Below are 18,353 nucleotides of genomic sequence, written 5' to 3'. Positions count from 1 at the left end.
TCACATAGTATCAACATAAGATGTACCGCCCAGCTGCTCAGCAATCTGGGATTACCAACATACTGATTCTAACACAACTTTTCTGTGTGTCTCTTAAAAATGCCGTTTTGATTTATGCAACTCAATAGTGAAAACAGAAAATTCAGATACAATAAACAATACAATAACATAAACAATGTCTCTCTCACTCTCAGACGCTGCAGCATGATCCTCATGCCAGATAGAAATGTACTACCTATGACGAATCGGAAAGCAATAAGGTAGGCCTTTGAAGATGGAGGAGGTTCCTAAAACAACATTGGGAAAAGGCAAGTACAGCAACAACAGTATATTGAAATGATTTTCGACCTCTACTTCTGGAGAAGTAGATGATTATAAAAGTTCCCGAGTATCTGTTAAAACTTGGTTTTGAAAAGTAGACCAATAGCTCACTTCTCAATGAATTCTTTCATGTTCTTCAACCATGTCAAGTACTCTCGCTCATCCTTGTTGATCATGTACTCATGTAGAAAATCGTACATGGAGCGCTTGATACCTCTAGCTTCCAGGTACCTGCGCAAGGCAGCCTGCAAACTTTCGTCCAAATCCCTACAGAAAAATATTAAAAAACAAATTATGAAAATTTCATTTGGTAAAAGCTAAAAAGGAAAGAGCAATACTACATGTACACCCCTAGACCAGGGTAAATTTTATACCCAACTCATTCGAGGGCCTTTATTCCTCCACTTGTCTTATCAACTTTTTCTTGTTTTTACTAAAATCCCTTGTGGAATTTTGTGAACCCTAGAAGTTGAGGGGTGTAAAATTTTACACCTATATATAGGCGTATAGATAGAATGTTCCAAAATGCTCTTATGTACATATATTAGGTGTAAGATTGATCGAGCTAGACCCTTGTCTAGGAATCCACAAAATTAGACAGCTGACGAATCAATGGGAACAACTTATTCCAATAGATCAGCAGCGCTATAACCGTTAGTTTTTTTTTTCTTTTTTTTTTGCCCCCTTCGAGGCCTGTGTTTCCTCACTCATGTTACTTAATTCACTTTTCCAATGAATGAAGCGGGTAGCGTGCTATCTTTTCCTCAAAAAAAAAAAAGAAAAAAGAAAAAGATTTACACCTAGTATATGTCTGTTCACTCTAAAATGCTCTTATGTACTAACCTCTATGTATCAAACATACTTCCAATGAAGAAAAGGGATTTGAGACATCCGATCAAACAGGTATATCCAAATAAAACATAAACCAAAAAAACTGGGCACTAGCAAAGAATAGGTATCTCACTAAGCCCCAACAAGAAGAAGATGAGGAGGAGGGGGGAAGAACTTACGAGAACTCAGGACCTTCATAAGCATTTTGAGCGTCAGGATCATCACGTTTCTTGATTGACATGCTCTCTATCTCAAGTTTATCATCATTGAAATTACAGCAAAATTCCAAAAATGGACCTTCTCCTTTTTGAATGGTCACGACCAAAGAGATGGTAGGCTTGATGGAAGACTCATCATGACCATCATCCCTAGCATCATCATCATCATCATCCTCATTTAAATCTTGCTCCTCATCATAGTTCATGAAAACAGTGGCTTCAATGGTCTCTCCTGCAAGCTCGCGCTTAAGAACTACTGTTTGGTCACCGGGATTATCTATGATCTCAAAAGGAAATCCATCAGGCAAATCAACTTCCTGTACAGAGAAGTTAAGAATGCATAGGTGTCAGACAATCCTTACCACGCACATGGTCCAGAGCATGGATTTTGAATTTCAATCCTTTGTGAAGATTAATAGGAATACTTGATTGATAATGAAGATCATAATTATGAGCAGAACAACTAGGACGTAGCAACTAAAAGTAGAACACACCACAAATCCCTCAAAACAAAATATAAGACGAGCGATGTAGTTGCATACTTGTCAGCAGGGCAAGAAAAATTAAATCATACAGGTTGCTGCCATTCTTTGTCGTGTGCATAACAAAATGTGGCACCTTATCAAATAAATGTATACGACGTTCTTTATCAAGTAACCCCCAAGTAAGCTAGGCCCTCACTTTAAAAAGAAAAAGGCTTGAAATTAACTTTGATGTTGATTTTGTTTATCAAAAATATAATAATAATGAGTTCTTACACAGGCACTTCAAAGCGAGCTCAGCCAAACCTGCAATTTGGGCTCGTGAGAATAATAGAACCCAAGTGACAGATGAAGAAGCCAAGCCCAACTTAATCGCTACACACTGTAAATATTACTTGCAATATGTTGCCAATTCACCAAAGCAGGAGATAACAGTGGCATTATAGAACTACGAGCTTTTTCACATACATTTTAATTTTCCCGTTCTAATCAGCTATAAGGAACCCAAGTTTCGGGAGATAATAGAAACCCCATGTTAGGAGTTCATCGAGTCCAATCCCGAAAAGAGGGAGCGGCATAATGGAGCGTACAAGAAAAACGAATCAATAATAGCAGAGAGGGCTCGTAGATTTGAATACGAGAACAGGACAGCAAAAATAAATCTTAATGTTAAATACCAATGAAAACACAACAAGTATATAACTTGGAAAGAATCCATAGCACGCATGCTCGTGAAGCAGCTACGAACAGACGAATCAAACAAATCCGGAAGATGCTTTTTTAGCACAACCTCGGCATCAGCAAGTAACCCACAAGAAAGGTGGTGGAGCACTGGGAAATCAGGGTGACAGAGGGGATGTGCTTACCCTAATGGGATCGTCGGATTGCACGACGCAGTCGATCTCGGAGTCGATGACTCGCTTGAGGGTGTCGTCGGCGGAGACCTTGGAAGAGGAAGAGGCGAAGCGGAGGGGAGTGAAGGAGGAGACCCTCGCGGAGCTGAGAGGAACCGCTGCTCGAGCAGGGGAGGGGAAGGAGGAGGGGGAGGAGGCGAGGGACGAGTAGAAGAGCGAGGGGGGGCGCCGTAGCCGTAGGAAGACAGGAGGTGCGGAAAGGGCCCGGCGAACGAGGAAGGCCGCGGCGGAGGACGACATCGCTCGTTCGCTCGCTGCGGCGAGGGTTTAAGAGGGTTCTGGGAAGACTCGAAATGGAATGGGAACTTGCGAGTTGCGACGCCAAACTTTCTAGTTCTAGGTTTTAAGACAAACAAATAGATGGCCGGGTCGGTTGTGTTTTCGTGGGCTTCTTTCGTCCGGCCCGCCCCAACATAGTCGAAGAAAAACACATTCCGCCCAGCCCGACAAACATCGTCGTGCTTTTAACCCAGGAAATCTTATGCCTACATTCTTAGACCCAAAGACAAAAGCTTTTAACTAAAACCTTTTTTTTTTTTTTGGCCCTAGTCAAACAATCCTTTAAAAATTTTGAATGCAGAGACCATTTTTTGAGAATAATGCAAAGACCATTAGCCGCGAACTTCAACGGGTTCAACTGGATTGGAAGAGTTGCACCACTCCACCCATCCACAGCCAAGCTTTTGCAAACCAAAACATTCAGTCGTCTGAGATATAGGGGTTTTGGTCAATTTGCAAGTTCACCCCCCCTTCAAAATTTTGGTCACGAAATTCACTTACCATGCACGAGATCGTCCGTTGATTTGGCGAAATTTACTAACTCTGGATGGTATACAAAATGTGGCTTGAGGAAGTCCAGAGAAACATGAAAACATAGTGACCCATGGGCTGATCAAGCCCAACCAACACAAGGATATACAACTGCCCCTACGGTACGCTACTGTTTCAATTTAGTGGAGAAAAAAAAAAAAAACATGAAACAGCAAGAAAGTGAAGAAAATAGAGAGAACTTATGCAAATTAGTCAAGGGAATCACACACTAGTTCTTCTAAGTAATACAGTGAAACTGACTTAACTAAACAATAAAAATTCTTCAGCCTTTTAAATGCATTAATAAACAAATGCGAAAAATCTCTGTAAGTACATCTTTCACATCTCAGACATCTCTCTGAAGCGAAACAGAAATGTAGCATAATTATCTGGATTAGGGCACCAGCAAGGAAGCAGAGAAATCAAAGGGACTTTCAACTCTTATTTGCTTCCAACCACATCAATCAAATTATTAATCGAACAACTTGACACCACCAAAATTGAAAACTATCAATCCGCAAATGTAAACAAAAATAAATAGAAGCCAAAATCAAAGTTTCAACTTTCCTACCACTGGTCAGAAAACAGGGAAAAAGACGAAAGAAAATGGAGGCAAGTAGGAGAGAGTGCAGTGTTGCCTTATGAGGAAGCCCACTGCAGATCTCAGATAGGGGCCCGGCCACCGAAAGAAGGAGAAGACATTATAGTGAGCAGATCTGTTACAGAAGCCATAGCACTTAGTGCTGCTTTGAGAACATCCTGAGAACATCCGGGCTTCACAATGCCTTTCACCTAAATTTTAAAAAAAGAAAACCAGAGCATTAAGTTAAAGCAGCTAGCAGTAAACAATACAGCATAATCAATTAAGTTCAAATTAGGGTGATAGATTTTTTTTTTCATGAACATATTGCATGAGAAGAGAGTGAAGGATTCAGAGACTTCAGGCAGAAAATATAATCATGGCTGGTAAGGTTTACGAGATTAAAACCTTGTCCAGATACTCCTGTAATAACTTAATCCGGCCCATGTAATCTTGATCTTCAACACTCAAGGAGATGGATTTAGCATCGCCACCTGGCCCTTCAAATTGTAGAGGTCCGGGGTTTCTGTATATGTCGTCCATCAAAAAGCTTGAAGCACTCTGCCTCAACAACCTGGACAGCAGCGTATTAGCTGACAGAAACAATATAAAGGGAAAAAAAAAAGAGAGAGCGAGAGAAAAGAATAAGAAGCTAACAGTTGTCGACAAGAAAGAAAGAGTAAAACAAGAAAGACCCAGAATAGCAGACCAAGACAATTCACAACCCTAATTTCATAATAGTAAAATTCCCTTTTAGTTGACAAATCCCCACTACGGCCAGATTCAATTATAATTTCAAATTATCCCATAATTAAGCACTAAAATAACATGCAGATCACTTTATGATCCTTCAAAACAATATAGCACCACAAAATCACTTCTCCCATTCCTGGAAAAAATAAAGAAAAAAAAAAAAGAGGACTAAGATCGGTCTAAGTTTACAGATATGAGACAGGTTGCAAGTCCGACTATACAAGAAATATCGCGGTCAAGACATGCCAAAGCATTCCTAGGAATGAAATGAAAGATACTACTACATAGGTTAAACATTGTTAAATAAACATACTCGTATGCTTTCCCTTTTAAGTCAACTGTAGCAGGATGGACAGCCGGTTTTCCAATTTGACTGGATGCAGGTCCACGAGACCATCGCTTTACAGTCATCATTGCCTAGCAGGAAGCAAACAACATTAATTAATTATAAGATACCATTCATTCAGGTGACCAGACCAATAATTTTCAGAGACATTAGATGGTACCCAAATGAAGAGATATTTACAGAAAATTTCAACGAAAAGTTAAGAAGATAGACCCCACCGTAATGGGAGCAGCACCACATCGCCACTTATTCACAGGACTTCTAAGATTTGTTATTGTCGCCATGTAACCATTCAAACCAGCAACCAGTATGTGGTAACAGACATGTCCAAGAACCTGGTTAATTTTGCATGTTAATTATGTGTCACAGCACAACCAGATATTAAGTAGAGAAGTACATACATAGGCATAGTCACAATCAAACTTCGACGGTAAGGATCCCCGGGCTTGATAACCAAAGAAGTGGCAGATGGCATTGAACTTCTTTCCTTTGTACGTGCCTTCCTTCTGCAAATATGGCTAATACATAAAACGAAAAGTACACAATGATAAAGATTCCTATATGGTAGTCTTGCAACTTGAAGATGATGAGGATACAGAACATGGACAATAGTGACTAAAACATGGTATTTGAAATGCTTTCCTAGTTATCGTGAATCTTTTAGATAGAACCCACTAGTGGAATTAAGAGGCATATACTGCATTTGTGAGTTGATAAAAGAGAACAATTTACATACTAGGATTGAAAGAAAATAGAAAAGAGAAGTAGAAGAAATCTAACCAAACGCTTGTTAATTTCCGTCTCCACCAGCTGAGCGAGAAGCTTCTCTGTCTCAATCTGAACAGACATAAACATAGTTAAAAAAAGGATTAAGAATGTATAAGCAATGGTATCATAAAAACCAGAAAGACGCACAAAAGCAGATTTACCTGAGAAAGCTGTGCAGAGTTATCAGATTCTGGGTGGAGAAGCAGCTGCATCACACGAGGAAAAAATTGCATACCTCAGGTTGGTTAAAACAGTACGGATGTTGATTTGAATAATTTCACAAGGTGACAACAAATTAATAGAAGAAAACCTGTTTCCTAATGAATGGTGGCAAAAATTCAAACAGTGCAGATGCCCATGGTGAAAGCTGAGCAGAAATGTTCTCAACTGAAACACCTTTGACATGAAGGCCATGGATTTCCTTCAAAAAACCCGTTAAACAACTCAATAAAAGGGCAGAATCTTGAGGGAAAAAAGAAATGAGATGCTAAAACTGTAGAACAACTTCAAAGTGCCAATAAAACAAACAGAAAATAATAATAAGTTGCATTTAATACCTGGAGCAGGGCGTACAGTTCTGGTATGCTTTCCACAAGTCCCTCGGGTATGAGGATGACGCCATGATATTTATCTGTGCAGGAAAGATAGGGTATGCTTGAACCTGAATAATAGGCAAAAAAACCATTCCTAGAATGTTAGGTATTAGAACAGTTAGTTCTAACCATTACCTGCCCTTGCCTGAACTGCATCACATATCTGTTTTGTGAGGTCAAAAATAGTAAGCTTTGATGCAGCCACCTCCTCACCAAGGATGACCTGAGAATTGAGTCAAGTAACTTGATCTCAATATATACCGAAAATATAACTTGACAGTGCATGTTTTTGCAACTTATAATAAATGAAATGCGCATGAGTAAAATAGGATGTCCAACCATATTAGGATGCGACTGGAGTGCACATTCCAAAGCCACATGAGATGCCTTGCGGCCCATCAGACGAATAAAATAATAATACTGCAAAAGAGAAACAAAAGCAATAAATTGACTGGAACATAGAATATCAAAATGTAGATTTATATTCTCACAGGCCTAATCTGCATCAGCTCTATGCAACTTCTGCACATTGAATGTAGCAGAAAAATTATGCATCTCACAAAGTAAAAAACTAAGACTACTCTTTACCGGTCAGCCCAAATTGTAACAGGTAGTTTAGGCAACAGTGTCCATACAGGTTTAGAAGCAATAGGAATTATGCGTTACCTTTTCTGCAGAAAGAGCATCTGTGCACACATTGCTGATTAGCTGTGAGTTCACCTGAAAGTAAAGAAAATAATCAGGCTTTGATATTATATGAACTTAAAAGAAATTCAAAATCAGGATGCATAAGTAAATAATATACAGAAATATGAAAACATTTAACACTCCAAAATAAATAGAATCTGTCTTCTCGGGCTCAAACAACATTAGGTCTTCCATTTTATGAAGTTGTATGCCCCCCATCACAAAAGTATTGATGTAAAAGCAATACAGGAGAAGAAGGTAAGTCAGAAAGGAGAAGGAAAACAAAGTTTCGAATTAAATATCCTCATTCAAATATGACTCACATTTGACTTTATATAGTCTACCAACAAATTACAGCATATACAATAGAACCATACCTTACATATCGTATCAAAGCCAACGTTTGTTTCAACAAATTGATTCTTAAGATCTCCATTCAAGGTAACAGGAACACCTACAACCTGTCAAGGTTTTTGTTTCAGATACTAAAACTGTGGAGAGAATAGAAAGCAAGCAGGTATCGAAGTCATAGCCAGCTCAAGCATGTGCTTGTAGTACCTTTGTCGAGCATTTTGATTCGGCAAAAGTCTCTGCAAGTTGGGCAGCATCCGTGTTGGATGTAACTCCTTCAAAAAGTGAAGAGAGAAGTCATATATTATTTCTACAGAGAAAGATCAATAGAATGAACATTCCAAATTAGGTACCTCCAATGATAACTAGGCCATCTAACTTCAATGCTTGGCAAGAAGCCATCGCAGCATTAACTTGCTCGGTTGTTCTAATTTGATCCGCTGTCCGGCCAAGCAAATCATAACCACCTAGAACCATATTTGTCATATACTTCAAACTTGGGAATATAATACAAATAGCAGTTAATATCACCATTCACTACAAGCTTTCCAAACCTTGATTTTTATAGGTAGAAAGAATATCATCTGTGATTTCCAACGACTTTTGTGCAAAAAGACCTTCAGTACCACCTGTTCCAAAAGAAAGGCGGCAAAAGCTAAGAATTAAATAAAGGATCTCATCTTCCAACTGGTACAAATTGGTAGCAGTGTACATATGAGGAAGGACAGCAAAAGCATTGAAAGCTGGTAGTTGATAACAAAATTTATTTGAATATATGATATGAATAAATGACAGCAGTAAAGAGAGCTGGTAGTTGATAAGTACAACAACCGAAAAATATATTAACCACACATACCGACAAAACCGAACAATTTGCTGTCCGGATTGTGCAATTTAATAGCTTCATAAAGTCCCCAAATGACATTGTGCCCTCCAGGGGACTGCCTCCCACAAAAAACAACACCAACCCTGCCACAAAGAGAGTCCAAAATATGGTTACACTCTCTTGTCAATTTTTTAACTAAAAGTCCAAAATACCATGTTTTCAAAGATGATGCATGTTACAGAAATTCAATTTACTAGTGCTACTAAGCATCTGACAACCGCCGACTTCGCTCTGTGTAGACTTTGCAGATATCAAACTGAAAAGTCCCTTAATATAAAGAAATAAAAACATAAGGAGTCTGTACCTGATAGCCGGATGTTCCGTTATGATCTGCGCATCAGGTACCTTGGTGGTTGCCCGCAGGAAATGAGCCAAGGGCTGTCCATAAGTGTGGGGAAATGCTTGACTGATCACATGAGCTCCAGCAGGATCTGCAGCAGTTGTGGCATCACCGAACTCCACCCTCACCGTAGTGCCCTGATTATGTGAACAGAATTAAAACTTAAAAGATTGGTTCAAATGCTACCAAACTCACACTAGGCAACCTGCAAAAGATTACAAAGGCAAAACAATAGCAGGCCAAGGATTTTTACCAGCAAGGTAATTCTAAATCACGAATTCAATCATTATCGCAATTAATAGATACACGAGAAAAGAAGAACGCGACCAAGAAGAAGACGAAGAAATGAGGAAGTAAGAAGCATAGAGGTGGAGCATATGGTTTACATTGTGATGCTTTTTTCCTGCAGTCCATGAAGGGTCAACCTACCTTTCTCTGATTGGTTGGTTTCTAATTTATGTCGCTGTCAACAGGAACACATCCCAAACCAATCATTCTAAGAAGAATACCTTGGACCTAATTCGAGTCTACAGCTACCGTTATTCAAAAATAAATTTACCCATCATACTCGCACCAGTATTCGCACGGATCTACATAGATACCGCTCCGCATTTTCCTAATATTGCCTATGAGGCAATTCTTCGACCCCCCAAAACGAAGAACGATCCAAAAAAGGGCACAGTATCAATGGTCCAAACCTCAAAACCAAAAAAAAAAAAAAAAAAAAAAGAGATAAATTAGATAAAAATTATGGTACAAATATGCAAAAAAAAAAAAAAAAAAAAAAGAGGACAAAAAGCACTCAGAATTTTAAAAATCGAAGCCCGATACAGTGTCCCGTTGAAAGGGACAACAGATCCACACATATAGAAACCCTAAAAATAAGAAGGCGAAGAAACTCCCGATCCATTCAATAAAACACATCTCCCACCCCATCTAAGGATCAGAGCCTCGAACCCACCGATCTAACGCCAAGAAAAACAAGATCGCTCGATCAACAGTACATATTCAACATTGTAATGATCGATCAGTAGCAATGCAAGAAAGAAGAATACAAGGATCAGGCAACGGATCAAAGCGGAGAACAACAATGGCGACGAGAAAAGGAAGCCCTAGGAGGAGGAAGAAGGTGAACCTGAAGACACGGAGGGAGCTCGGGTCGGTAGAGAGCTCTCGTCTTCTGGAGATCGGAGAGCTCGCGAGGAACGCCGTAATCGGAATCCATCTCTCTCTCTCTCTCTCTCTCTCTCTCTCTAACTGCCTTTTTCTTGCTCTCTCCGCTTCTCCTTCTTTCTTCGTCTCTCTTGTGTCGCTTCTTTTCCACTGCATCAACTGCGGTAATATATACCGGGGGGCGATACTTACAACAACCTCTCCACCAAACCTCCGCGCCCACATTACGCGAATGCCCCTCACATTTGACAATATTACTTCTAAGCTCCTGGGAGAAATATAAGGAATTTAAAAATGCGTCGGCCGCATCTACAGGCTTTTTCTATAAAAGGATCTACGACCGTACATTTCGAGATCGGACGTTGCGCGATGTGGATTCGGATTTACACGCGGAGCGATGTAGGTGAGACTTCGCTAAAAATCGCTGTTGCACCTACCATACTCGGCGGAAAGTCTTCGGTGTAACCGTTGTATGTCATCACAGAGTGACTGACGTGTCGTACCCACCCTGCGGGACCCCAATAGTGGTGTCGCAGATAACGATGTTGTACATAACGGATTTACTGGTAAATCTAGGGATTTGGGCTGGGCCTTAAATGGGCCGCTACCCTACTGTGCCTTGGGAAGTGCTAAATCTGGAAAGGGCCTCTTATCTTATTCTGGTAAAAAGCTGTGCGGAGGTTTTGCTTTTTGCCTGGGCCTGGCTTACCACGTCAGAAGTGGATTCGAAAAGGCTAGATAGTAATTTCACTCTACTTCTAAATATTTTCCTACACAATTGTTATATCTGGTTGGATTTTATACCACCCCCAAATTTTCTATTTGAGCAATCCCATTGTGGAGTTTAAGCTTGGTTGATGCGTTCTCTGAAATCTTTTAGTTTTGTTTATCTATCCTTTTTACAGCATCACAAAAAGTTGGCGTGTGGGCAATAGTCACTAAAAAAAGACGATTGGTCTTTTCATGCAAATGTTATCGGCTTTTCTCCTACTAGCATCTCACTCAAATGGAATCACGGCCAGTAATATTCAACCCTAGTACCAAATGTGACACTACCGTGCCACTAAAGTCATCTACTCATCTACCACAGTTGACATCGTTGCCTTGTAAGGGAACATTTATAATACTTATCCTGAATAACATTTGAAACAACATTAGTTGTCCATTACTGAAATGCACAATCAAAAAGTTGGTGGCGCAAAGGTGGAACACACGCGTCCGCATGCATATAGCCCTACATACTTGTCCGCAGATTTCTACCTAATCATTATCTGACTATAACCCTGACCCTATCCAGTGCTCAGTTACTGAGCCAATAGAAAACCTGGAGTTCCGGCACATTGACAAACACTACCATCGACATCATCCACCCACCCCTGCGTCAGACCTGATTAAGAACTCAAATTTCAGAGCAAAACAATGAGAGGAGCGCATCAAGCTGGATCATTCATGCTTCGAAGAACTTAGTAGCAGCTTCAACAAGCCATAACGAACACACACACAAACACACAGCGCAAACCATCAATTGCTCTATAATGACATATCACGTATTGACCAAACAGTTCCAAGTAGGTGCTATGCAAAAGAACAGAACCTGCTCACACATCAAATGCAGAAAGAATGGGGCGAAAACCATTCCCAGCTCACCACCAGTGTATAGAAGTTCTTAAAGCTTAACTTCATAATTACCTGTAGAGGACATAAGACGATGCCTCCAAGAAAACAACAACACCTCTAGCATTGCCAGATGGGACAAATGCCATCTTGGTATTATCCACCGCCCCACGCCACTAGAGTCTGCTCGTAATTATTGATTCCATGACAGAGTTCACTCCTTGAGACTGCCCAATCCATCAAGAGGAACATAACAAATACACAAGCCGCCTCCTACTATTTTTGTGTGCAATACATTTTGGTTCCCTTGTACTACTGGGTAAGCTCACTTAGGGAACAAATTACATCATTTAACATTTAAGTACCGACATAATGAGAGTGTCCCAGTATAAGAAAAAAAAAAAAAAAAAAGGAAAAACCCGATGTTGACTAAAATTTAATAAACATGCTAAGTCCCACAACTAGTTGCATGTTAAGATTTCTATTGCCTCATCACGGCAGGATGATGATCCTAACAGAAAGAAGGTTGTATAAGCTTTCATCATCTGAACATATTTCTAACTTTTCTTATCCGGTCTTGACATATACTAGAACCAATATGACTTGCAGGTCTTCTAAGCAAAATGTGTTAGACTGCTTAACAGACCAATAGACTTTCCTTGCTACAGCACCCACATATATCATCAACCATATCGCAGCAAGAAAACAATCAGAAATTTTAACTTAGATTGCAAATCTCATTGCAAAATCTAGTAACTCCTCTAAACTAAAAGGTGATTTTATCAAGTCAGCTTGAATCTATGTTTGATACCAAGTCCAAAAACAAAAGTAAGAAATGTGATGCTTATACAAGAAAATAACAAACCGGTAAGTTATAAGAACATTTCATAACAAGCCTAATAGACCATAACCAAAAGATACATATTTTGATGGCTTTTGAGCACAAATCCACTGACTCACTCTGCAGCATATCAATCTTTCAAGATACAAATCTAATTATTCAACAGAAATGTCGATCACAAATAGTTCCACAAAACAACATTAGAAGGCTGAACCTAACTCAAACTAAACTCACCCACAAAGTAAACTAGGAGATTGAAAGAGCACAACCTGTATGACGATGCATCACGCTTGCTTTTCTTCCCTTTCTCGATTCCACTGCTCGATCCTCGCCCTGCGCTCCTCGCTCCCTTCCCTGACTGGGCTCCTCTCCCTTCTAGGGCTACCATGCCGCCGCCTCCTCTCACCACCATTTTCTTGCCTCCCATGCCGATCCCTTCTGTGATGATCTCCAAAGTCACGCTTCTCCCTTCGACGATATGGGCTAGGACTGCGGCTCCGGCTGTGACTCCTCTGTCCCCTCCTATTCCTCCCAAATAACTTTCTCCTCAACTCCCTACTAATCGGCTTCACATGCATGAAGTTACAATAGCCACCGCGGTTGCAGCTATTCTCCTCAAATTGCCTGCATGTGGCCTCCCGAAAATCAGTTACGGGAGAAAAGTCCACAATTATCGGGTGGCCAGAGTAAAACCTGCCCTGAAGGGCCTTAAGAGCTGCAGCCGCCTGATCCTCTTCCCTAAACTGAACATACACATTCCCGATCATATGGTCGGCAAGGTTGTCACAGACATTAAGGCTTTCAAGCTCGCCAAATTTGCTGAGCTCTTCAAAGATGTCCTCATAGAAGTCCTCAAAGTGTTCTTGGATCTTTTTAGGTTCGATAGGCTGGCCCTGTGTGTCGACACCAGGTGTGATCATGTCGGGGCGATGGTACATGTTGGACAGGAGAAGGGTGGGGGATATGGTGGGCTTGTTGTGGAGACGAGAGCACCGGTCTCCATGGCGGCACGCACCGATCTTAAAGTAGAACGGGCAGTTGACTCTATCCTTCTCCGTGCCAAAGATCGAAGCCAAGTGTTCCGCCATCCCTTGCAGGCAATGGAACAGAGTTTGAAATCTCCAGAAACCCTAAATAATTGCAAGAACAAAGTTAGAACGAGCTTTAATTTTTTAAAAAAAGACAAAATTTTTGATGGATTTATGATGAAATAAAAGGGAAAAAAGAGGAAAGGGGGCAGTTCAAGCGAACCAGATGCATCAAACCCTAGAAAATTTTCAACATCGCCAACAAATTGGCATCCCATAAGTTCATCCATGGCGACGAAATTAGGTATTCAGCGTGTGATGGAATCAAACCCGAGAAAAACCTAATCCCGATTTTTTTCGAAAAAACCTAAGCTGCACACCGTCTAAAAATCGTCAATATAGAGTATGGAAATTGGAAAAGATAGAATAGGAACAATTAACTATAGATAAGGGTTTCTCCTGCAGAAAAGGTCATCCTCACGTGAATCAAAACATAAGAATCGAAAAGATTACGAACCTATAAAGCTCCGCAAATTAGGGTTTGTAGATCTGACGATCAAGCCCTAGCTATTACAATTAAATCGAAGAGAGATTTAGACGGATCGAGAGAGCAAAAAGGAGAGATCGAAATAGACCAACAATTTTAAAAAGGGTTTCTAGGATGCGTACCTTTCTCGCGGCGACGAGGTGAGGAAGGTGTTGAGGTCGATCGCCGTCGAGAGCGCGAGAGCACAAGAACGAAGGGAAAGGGTGGAAAAAGGAGGACCCCCTTAAATAGACTCGATAAGAATATGTCGACGGGAGGATCCGTTGATCGTGACCGTCCGTTTTTACGCGATCAAATTAGATGCGGATCTTTGGTAAAAGTCTTGAATGCAGGCCTATAAAGAGGCCCACTATAGATAGTCCTCCAATATGGGCCCATTTGAGCCCAAACAAGCCTGTCCTAAGATATTATGGGCCGAGCTAGATTGCTCGATTCGGAACCTGGGTTGCGTTCCCGGTCTTTAAAGATGCCGACCGAACCTCAGTGTATGTCAGAGAGAGTTGACACCCAATCCATACGTGTGCACAATAATAATAAATAATAATAATAATAATAATAAAATAATACCGACTGTCTCTAAAGTAAATGGTCAAGAACTTGATGATTGATACTAAAAATTCTAAGCGGGTAGTGTGCTAGCTATCTCTCAAAACGTGCAGGCTCTATTGTAGAAAGTTTATGTTTAGAGAGTTAAAAGACTAGACAGCAGAAGTAAGTAGAGACTCAAATTCAGCAAGCAATTTACTGAAGCTTTTAAATTTAAATTTGGATTTGGATTTCTCAATATAATTCCAAAACATGCTAGGATATAGGAATTTTTAGGATCCGTAATTTTGATCTAGACAAAAGAATTTGCTCGGATCCAATTTTCGGGGATAAAAATATATTACAGATGGGAAGTTTTGGAGTCGAACCCACACGCAGGAGAGGGGGCATCTCACTTCAGATATTAGCCTTACTTGTGAAGAAGCCTCTTTCAATTGTATATATGAATTATGATTATTGTATGACCCTTTCGCGTTTCTTTTCACATTTTTTGGCCCTACTAGCAACGAGGTTCCCAATTGTCCGAGATTATTGAATCAGGTTCACTCCGCAATCGCTTACTTTACGCTGAATTTGTTTGTGTTATGTATAATTTACATTTTTTTTTTCTTAATCACGCGCTACTAAAATTTTTTACTAGTTATTGAAGGAGGTGGGACAAATGGTGATAGTGGAGGTGGGGACGAGTACAGCAGCAGAGGTGGTGGCACAGATGGAGGCAACGGTATAATAATGACAATTTTCCAGTTGCTGCAGTTGCCATCGACTAAAGAGTCTTTTCCCGTCATTAACACCTGATAATCATGGAGTTAATATCCATGCTATTTCCCATACTTAGTACTCCTAGGTATCGAATCATTTATTAAGGAGTCATCATTGAAGCTATTAGCTAATAACTTCGGAGAAATCGATGATTTAGCCACCTTAATAAAAAAAATTAAAAAAAAAGAAGAGTAGAAGAAAGAGTGCCACAGATCACGCTGATGATCAGCTAAAGGAATATAGTCAAAATACAGTGCGCGTGATAACTATTATATCCCTATAGAATCAGATGTTCTTGAACTATGTTTAGATCTCTAAAGCTGCATAGAAGAACACGTTGAGATTGTGTTAGTATTAACACGCATTAAACTTTCTACATACATAGCATGGACCGAATCCTAGGAGGTGTGTGGAGAGGGACCAAATCCAAAGATGCTAAATGAGACACTAGTAGTGAGGCTCCCTCCTCCCATCTCCCACCATGAGTGCAGCAAGTGGGTGAGCATGCTATTATTAGTAGAGAGAGAGAAAGAGGCATGTCACTTATGATATAATTGGAAAAAATATTGGTGGAGCAATGAACAATGGTAATTAGGGAGCACAAGGGGCTCCTTAATTCCCATGGTGGGGGAAGGAGTGCAATGCAAGGCATCTATCTGGCTATGTCAGTCCCAGCCCTTTGCTTTTCTGCATGTCTCTATTATTGCGACCACCATTGCTCATCGATCAATATAAGATGATAAGTAGTTGCTTTCCCTCTCCTTTGCATCATAAATAGACACAAGGAAATCTTCACAGGAAATTGAAGCTTTTGCCATGGGACTCTTCTTAGTGAGGATCCCTCGGCAGAGCTTCCTTTTATTCTCTTTTGTTTTTTTAAGTATCACCATGGCGGCACCCTCTCTCCGCAACAAGGATAACAGCACCGACGTCGCAAACAACACTCTTGGTGCAGCAGTAGTTGAAGCTCAAGTTCAAGCTCACAAACTAATGCCTTCTATCTCCAACCAAAAGCGATATGCTCGCAGTGGGGATGGGGATGGGGTGGCATCGGGGGTGGTGGAGGAGGAGGCGGTGGCGGCGGAAGTGATGGAGAAGAAGGAGAGGGCAACGGCGACTGTTGGCGGAGATGCGGAGGTGGCGGAGGCAGAGGAGGAGGCAGCGGCGGCGGCGGAAAAGGAGGCGGTGGAGGTGGCGGTGACGAAGGCAACAACATTGAAGGGAGGGGAGGAAGGTACATAGCCAGGAGGCATTGGCACAGGCATAGGCCAAGCTACACTTCGAGCTTGTACAGAGTAGGGGAGTACGCGAGATGCATGACGGAAGGACGGTGTAGGGGAATGAAGTTGCTCTGCCCCATGCATTGCGACGGTCCCTGCTTCTACGACTGCGAGAGCAACTGCAGGGCTCACTGCAGGTTCTAAAATCATTAACAGTTGATACCGACCCAATGCAAACCCTCAAATTCTTCTGTGGTGGATGTTTTGGTGTGTGTTTGCTTGCTAATTTTGAGGTTGAGTGGAGTTTTTGACTGTTGGTTTAGATGTTTGTTTGTTATTTTTGAGGATGAGTGGAGTTTTTGACTCTAATAAAAGCTTGGGTGTTTGTTTCCTACTCGAACGCTCAGTTTTTATGCGTGTTGTTTTGACCGTGGATTCATCTAGCCCGGTGGGTATGTCTCGAGTCAAGACTCAAGAGCAACCTAGTGACTAGCTAAGAGAAACCTTGATCTGGGATGTTCGTGATCTTCTGCATTTAACTGTTGTTTGGGAATGAGAAGTTTTTCAATTCTCTCAAAGTGAATTAAACGTAATGCTTTTCTTCTACATGCAACATTAGTAGCATCATGCTATGCTAATTAATTAACTCTTCGTAATTACAATGCATTCAACAAAAACTTCAAATCAAATGGTACAAAGCACACCTCGTGCCCATAATGGTTCGATGAACATTAAGAAGAACAACTCTTACACGTCAAATTACAGTAAAACAAAGAAAAAGGACATTGGCTGCTTGCTCTGATCTGTGCATCCCATTAGACTGTAATAAGCTCTTAATCTCCCTTCCAATTTCTTTGGTGGTTTACATTGAGCTTAGAATGTTGCAATCCACTCAGCTGGCTGGAAAAGGAAAAAAAATAAAAATGAAAGGACAGAAGCTCACACGAGAGCAAACGATTCAAAAGATATCAGTATGTAGAAAATGAAATGAGGATTAGCCGTTTCAACTCGAAAGGATCCGAAACCTGGAATCTGGCCCGGATCCTTTTCCGGACCTGTAGGTCTGGCGCTCGGCCCAATTTAGTGAATTGGGCGCAGACCCAACTGATCAGCAAAGTTCCGGCTGAGATGGGTGAGGTTTAAGGATACCTCACCATCTGCGGAGTTCCCATTGCATCGATTTGCCTCGATCCAGACCCTCCATTCGACAGTTGATCTCATCTTAACCGTCGGATCTATACTAATATTACATCTCGCCCCTTCCCGTCGCTGATCTCTTGATTTTTTTTTATTTTATTTTATTCTTTTATCCCTAAGCCACCGTTTGGTTGGGGGTTAAGGGGTGGAATAACCCCTTAACTCTCAATTTATACCCAAACACTACTTTTTTGGGGTGGGGTTAGTAAATCCCACCCCAAACCGGGTTAGTAGGATTTACTAACCCCACTCCCCCTCCCCCTCCCCCTTCCCCTCCCAACTTTAACCCCGCACGCATTCCGAGCCCTCACCTTTTTCTTCTTTATCAATCATTATTTTCTTATCTCATCTACTCCAACCAAACACTGTTTTTCATTATCCTAGACTAACTCCAACCTCCAACCAAACACAAAAAAATTTTAACACCATTTTAATCATGAACTTAACCCTATCCCTGGAATAGCTATTTTTTCTTAACTCCGAACCAAACGGGGGCTAAGATGCTCCAAAATCTGCAGTCTGCACCAACCACTACGCTTTCTCCT

At 40.9% G+C, this 18,353-nt stretch overlaps 3 protein-coding genes across 7 annotated transcripts; all 3 read right to left on the bottom strand.

Moving 5' to 3' along the window:
* LOC109711922 (uncharacterized protein At2g39795, mitochondrial-like) lies at nt 79-3,100 on the bottom strand. The gene is made up of 3 exons (XM_020235294.1): nt 2,719-3,100; nt 1,332-1,687; nt 79-588 (listed from the first exon to the last, which is right to left on the bottom strand). The coding sequence occupies exons 1-3, from the start codon at nt 3,004-3,006 to the stop codon at nt 429-431; spliced, it is 804 nt and encodes a 267-aa protein (XP_020090883.1). The 5' UTR covers nt 3,007-3,100; the 3' UTR covers nt 79-428.
* On the bottom strand, nt 3,838-10,204 carry LOC109711833 (pyrophosphate--fructose 6-phosphate 1-phosphotransferase subunit alpha). Of its 3 annotated transcripts, none has more exons than XM_020235105.1 (19): nt 10,016-10,204; nt 8,845-9,017; nt 8,511-8,623; nt 8,209-8,283; nt 8,008-8,121; nt 7,862-7,929; nt 7,681-7,764; nt 7,283-7,336; nt 6,956-7,036; nt 6,746-6,839; nt 6,581-6,654; nt 6,334-6,444; nt 6,185-6,229; nt 6,036-6,092; nt 5,657-5,773; nt 5,474-5,590; nt 5,223-5,326; nt 4,565-4,730; nt 3,838-4,368 (listed from the first exon to the last, which is right to left on the bottom strand). In XM_020235105.1, exons 1-19 carry the CDS (start codon nt 10,103-10,105, stop codon nt 4,240-4,242), a joined length of 1,866 nt encoding a protein of 621 aa, XP_020090694.1. In that variant the 5' UTR covers nt 10,106-10,204; the 3' UTR covers nt 3,838-4,239. The 3 variants fall into 3 exon arrangements, with proteins under 3 accessions (XP_020090694.1, XP_020090696.1, XP_020090695.1); XM_020235107.1 differs by having other exon boundaries at nt 5,657-5,761; XM_020235106.1 differs by having other exon boundaries at nt 6,752-6,839.
* LOC109711803 (splicing factor U2af small subunit B-like) lies at nt 12,512-14,306 on the bottom strand. Of its 3 annotated transcripts, XM_020235042.1 has the most exons (4): nt 14,206-14,299; nt 14,054-14,103; nt 13,760-13,908; nt 12,512-13,638 (listed from the first exon to the last, which is right to left on the bottom strand). In XM_020235042.1, the coding sequence occupies exons 3-4, from the start codon at nt 13,766-13,768 to the stop codon at nt 12,793-12,795; spliced, it is 855 nt and encodes a 284-aa protein (XP_020090631.1). In that variant the 5' UTR covers nt 13,769-13,908; nt 14,054-14,103; nt 14,206-14,299; the 3' UTR covers nt 12,512-12,792. The 3 variants fall into 3 exon arrangements, with proteins under 3 accessions (XP_020090631.1, XP_020090633.1, XP_020090632.1); XM_020235044.1 differs by lacking the exon at nt 13,760-13,908; XM_020235043.1 differs by lacking the exons at nt 13,760-13,908; nt 14,054-14,103 and having other exon boundaries at nt 14,206-14,306.

Source organism: Ananas comosus, linkage group 6 (assembly GCF_001540865.1).
Source record: "Ananas comosus cultivar F153 linkage group 6, ASM154086v1, whole genome shotgun sequence".
In the NCBI taxonomy this organism is placed as follows: Eukaryota; Viridiplantae; Streptophyta; class Magnoliopsida; order Poales; family Bromeliaceae; genus Ananas; species Ananas comosus.
Note: the sequence above shows the minus strand (reverse complement) of the source record. Positions and strands in the feature narration are given on the sequence as shown.

Excerpts from the sequence above, each read along its gene's own strand:
- LOC109711833 (XM_020235105.1), bottom strand. The coding sequence starts at position 10,105 with ATGGATTCCGATTACGGCGTTCCTCGCGAGCTCTCCGATCTCCAGAAG. Across the intron at positions 6,840-6,955 it reads TCCAGTCGCATCCTAATATG|GTCATCCTTGGTGAGGAGGT; the intron begins GTTGGACATCCT and ends CTCAATTCTCAG. Across the intron at positions 6,230-6,333 it reads CACCATTCATTAGGAAACAG|CTGCTTCTCCACCCAGAATC; the intron begins GTTTTCTTCTAT and ends CGTGTGATGCAG.
- LOC109711922 (XM_020235294.1), bottom strand. The coding sequence starts at position 3,006 with ATGTCGTCCTCCGCCGCGGCCTTCCTCGTTCGCCGGGCCCTTTCCGCA. Across the intron at positions 1,688-2,718 it reads AATCCGACGATCCCATTAGG|GAAGTTGATTTGCCTGATGG; the intron begins GTAAGCACATCC and ends TTCTCTGTACAG. Across the intron at positions 589-1,331 it reads TATGAAGGTCCTGAGTTCTC|GGATTTGGACGAAAGTTTGC; the intron begins GTAAGTTCTTCC and ends ATTTTTCTGTAG.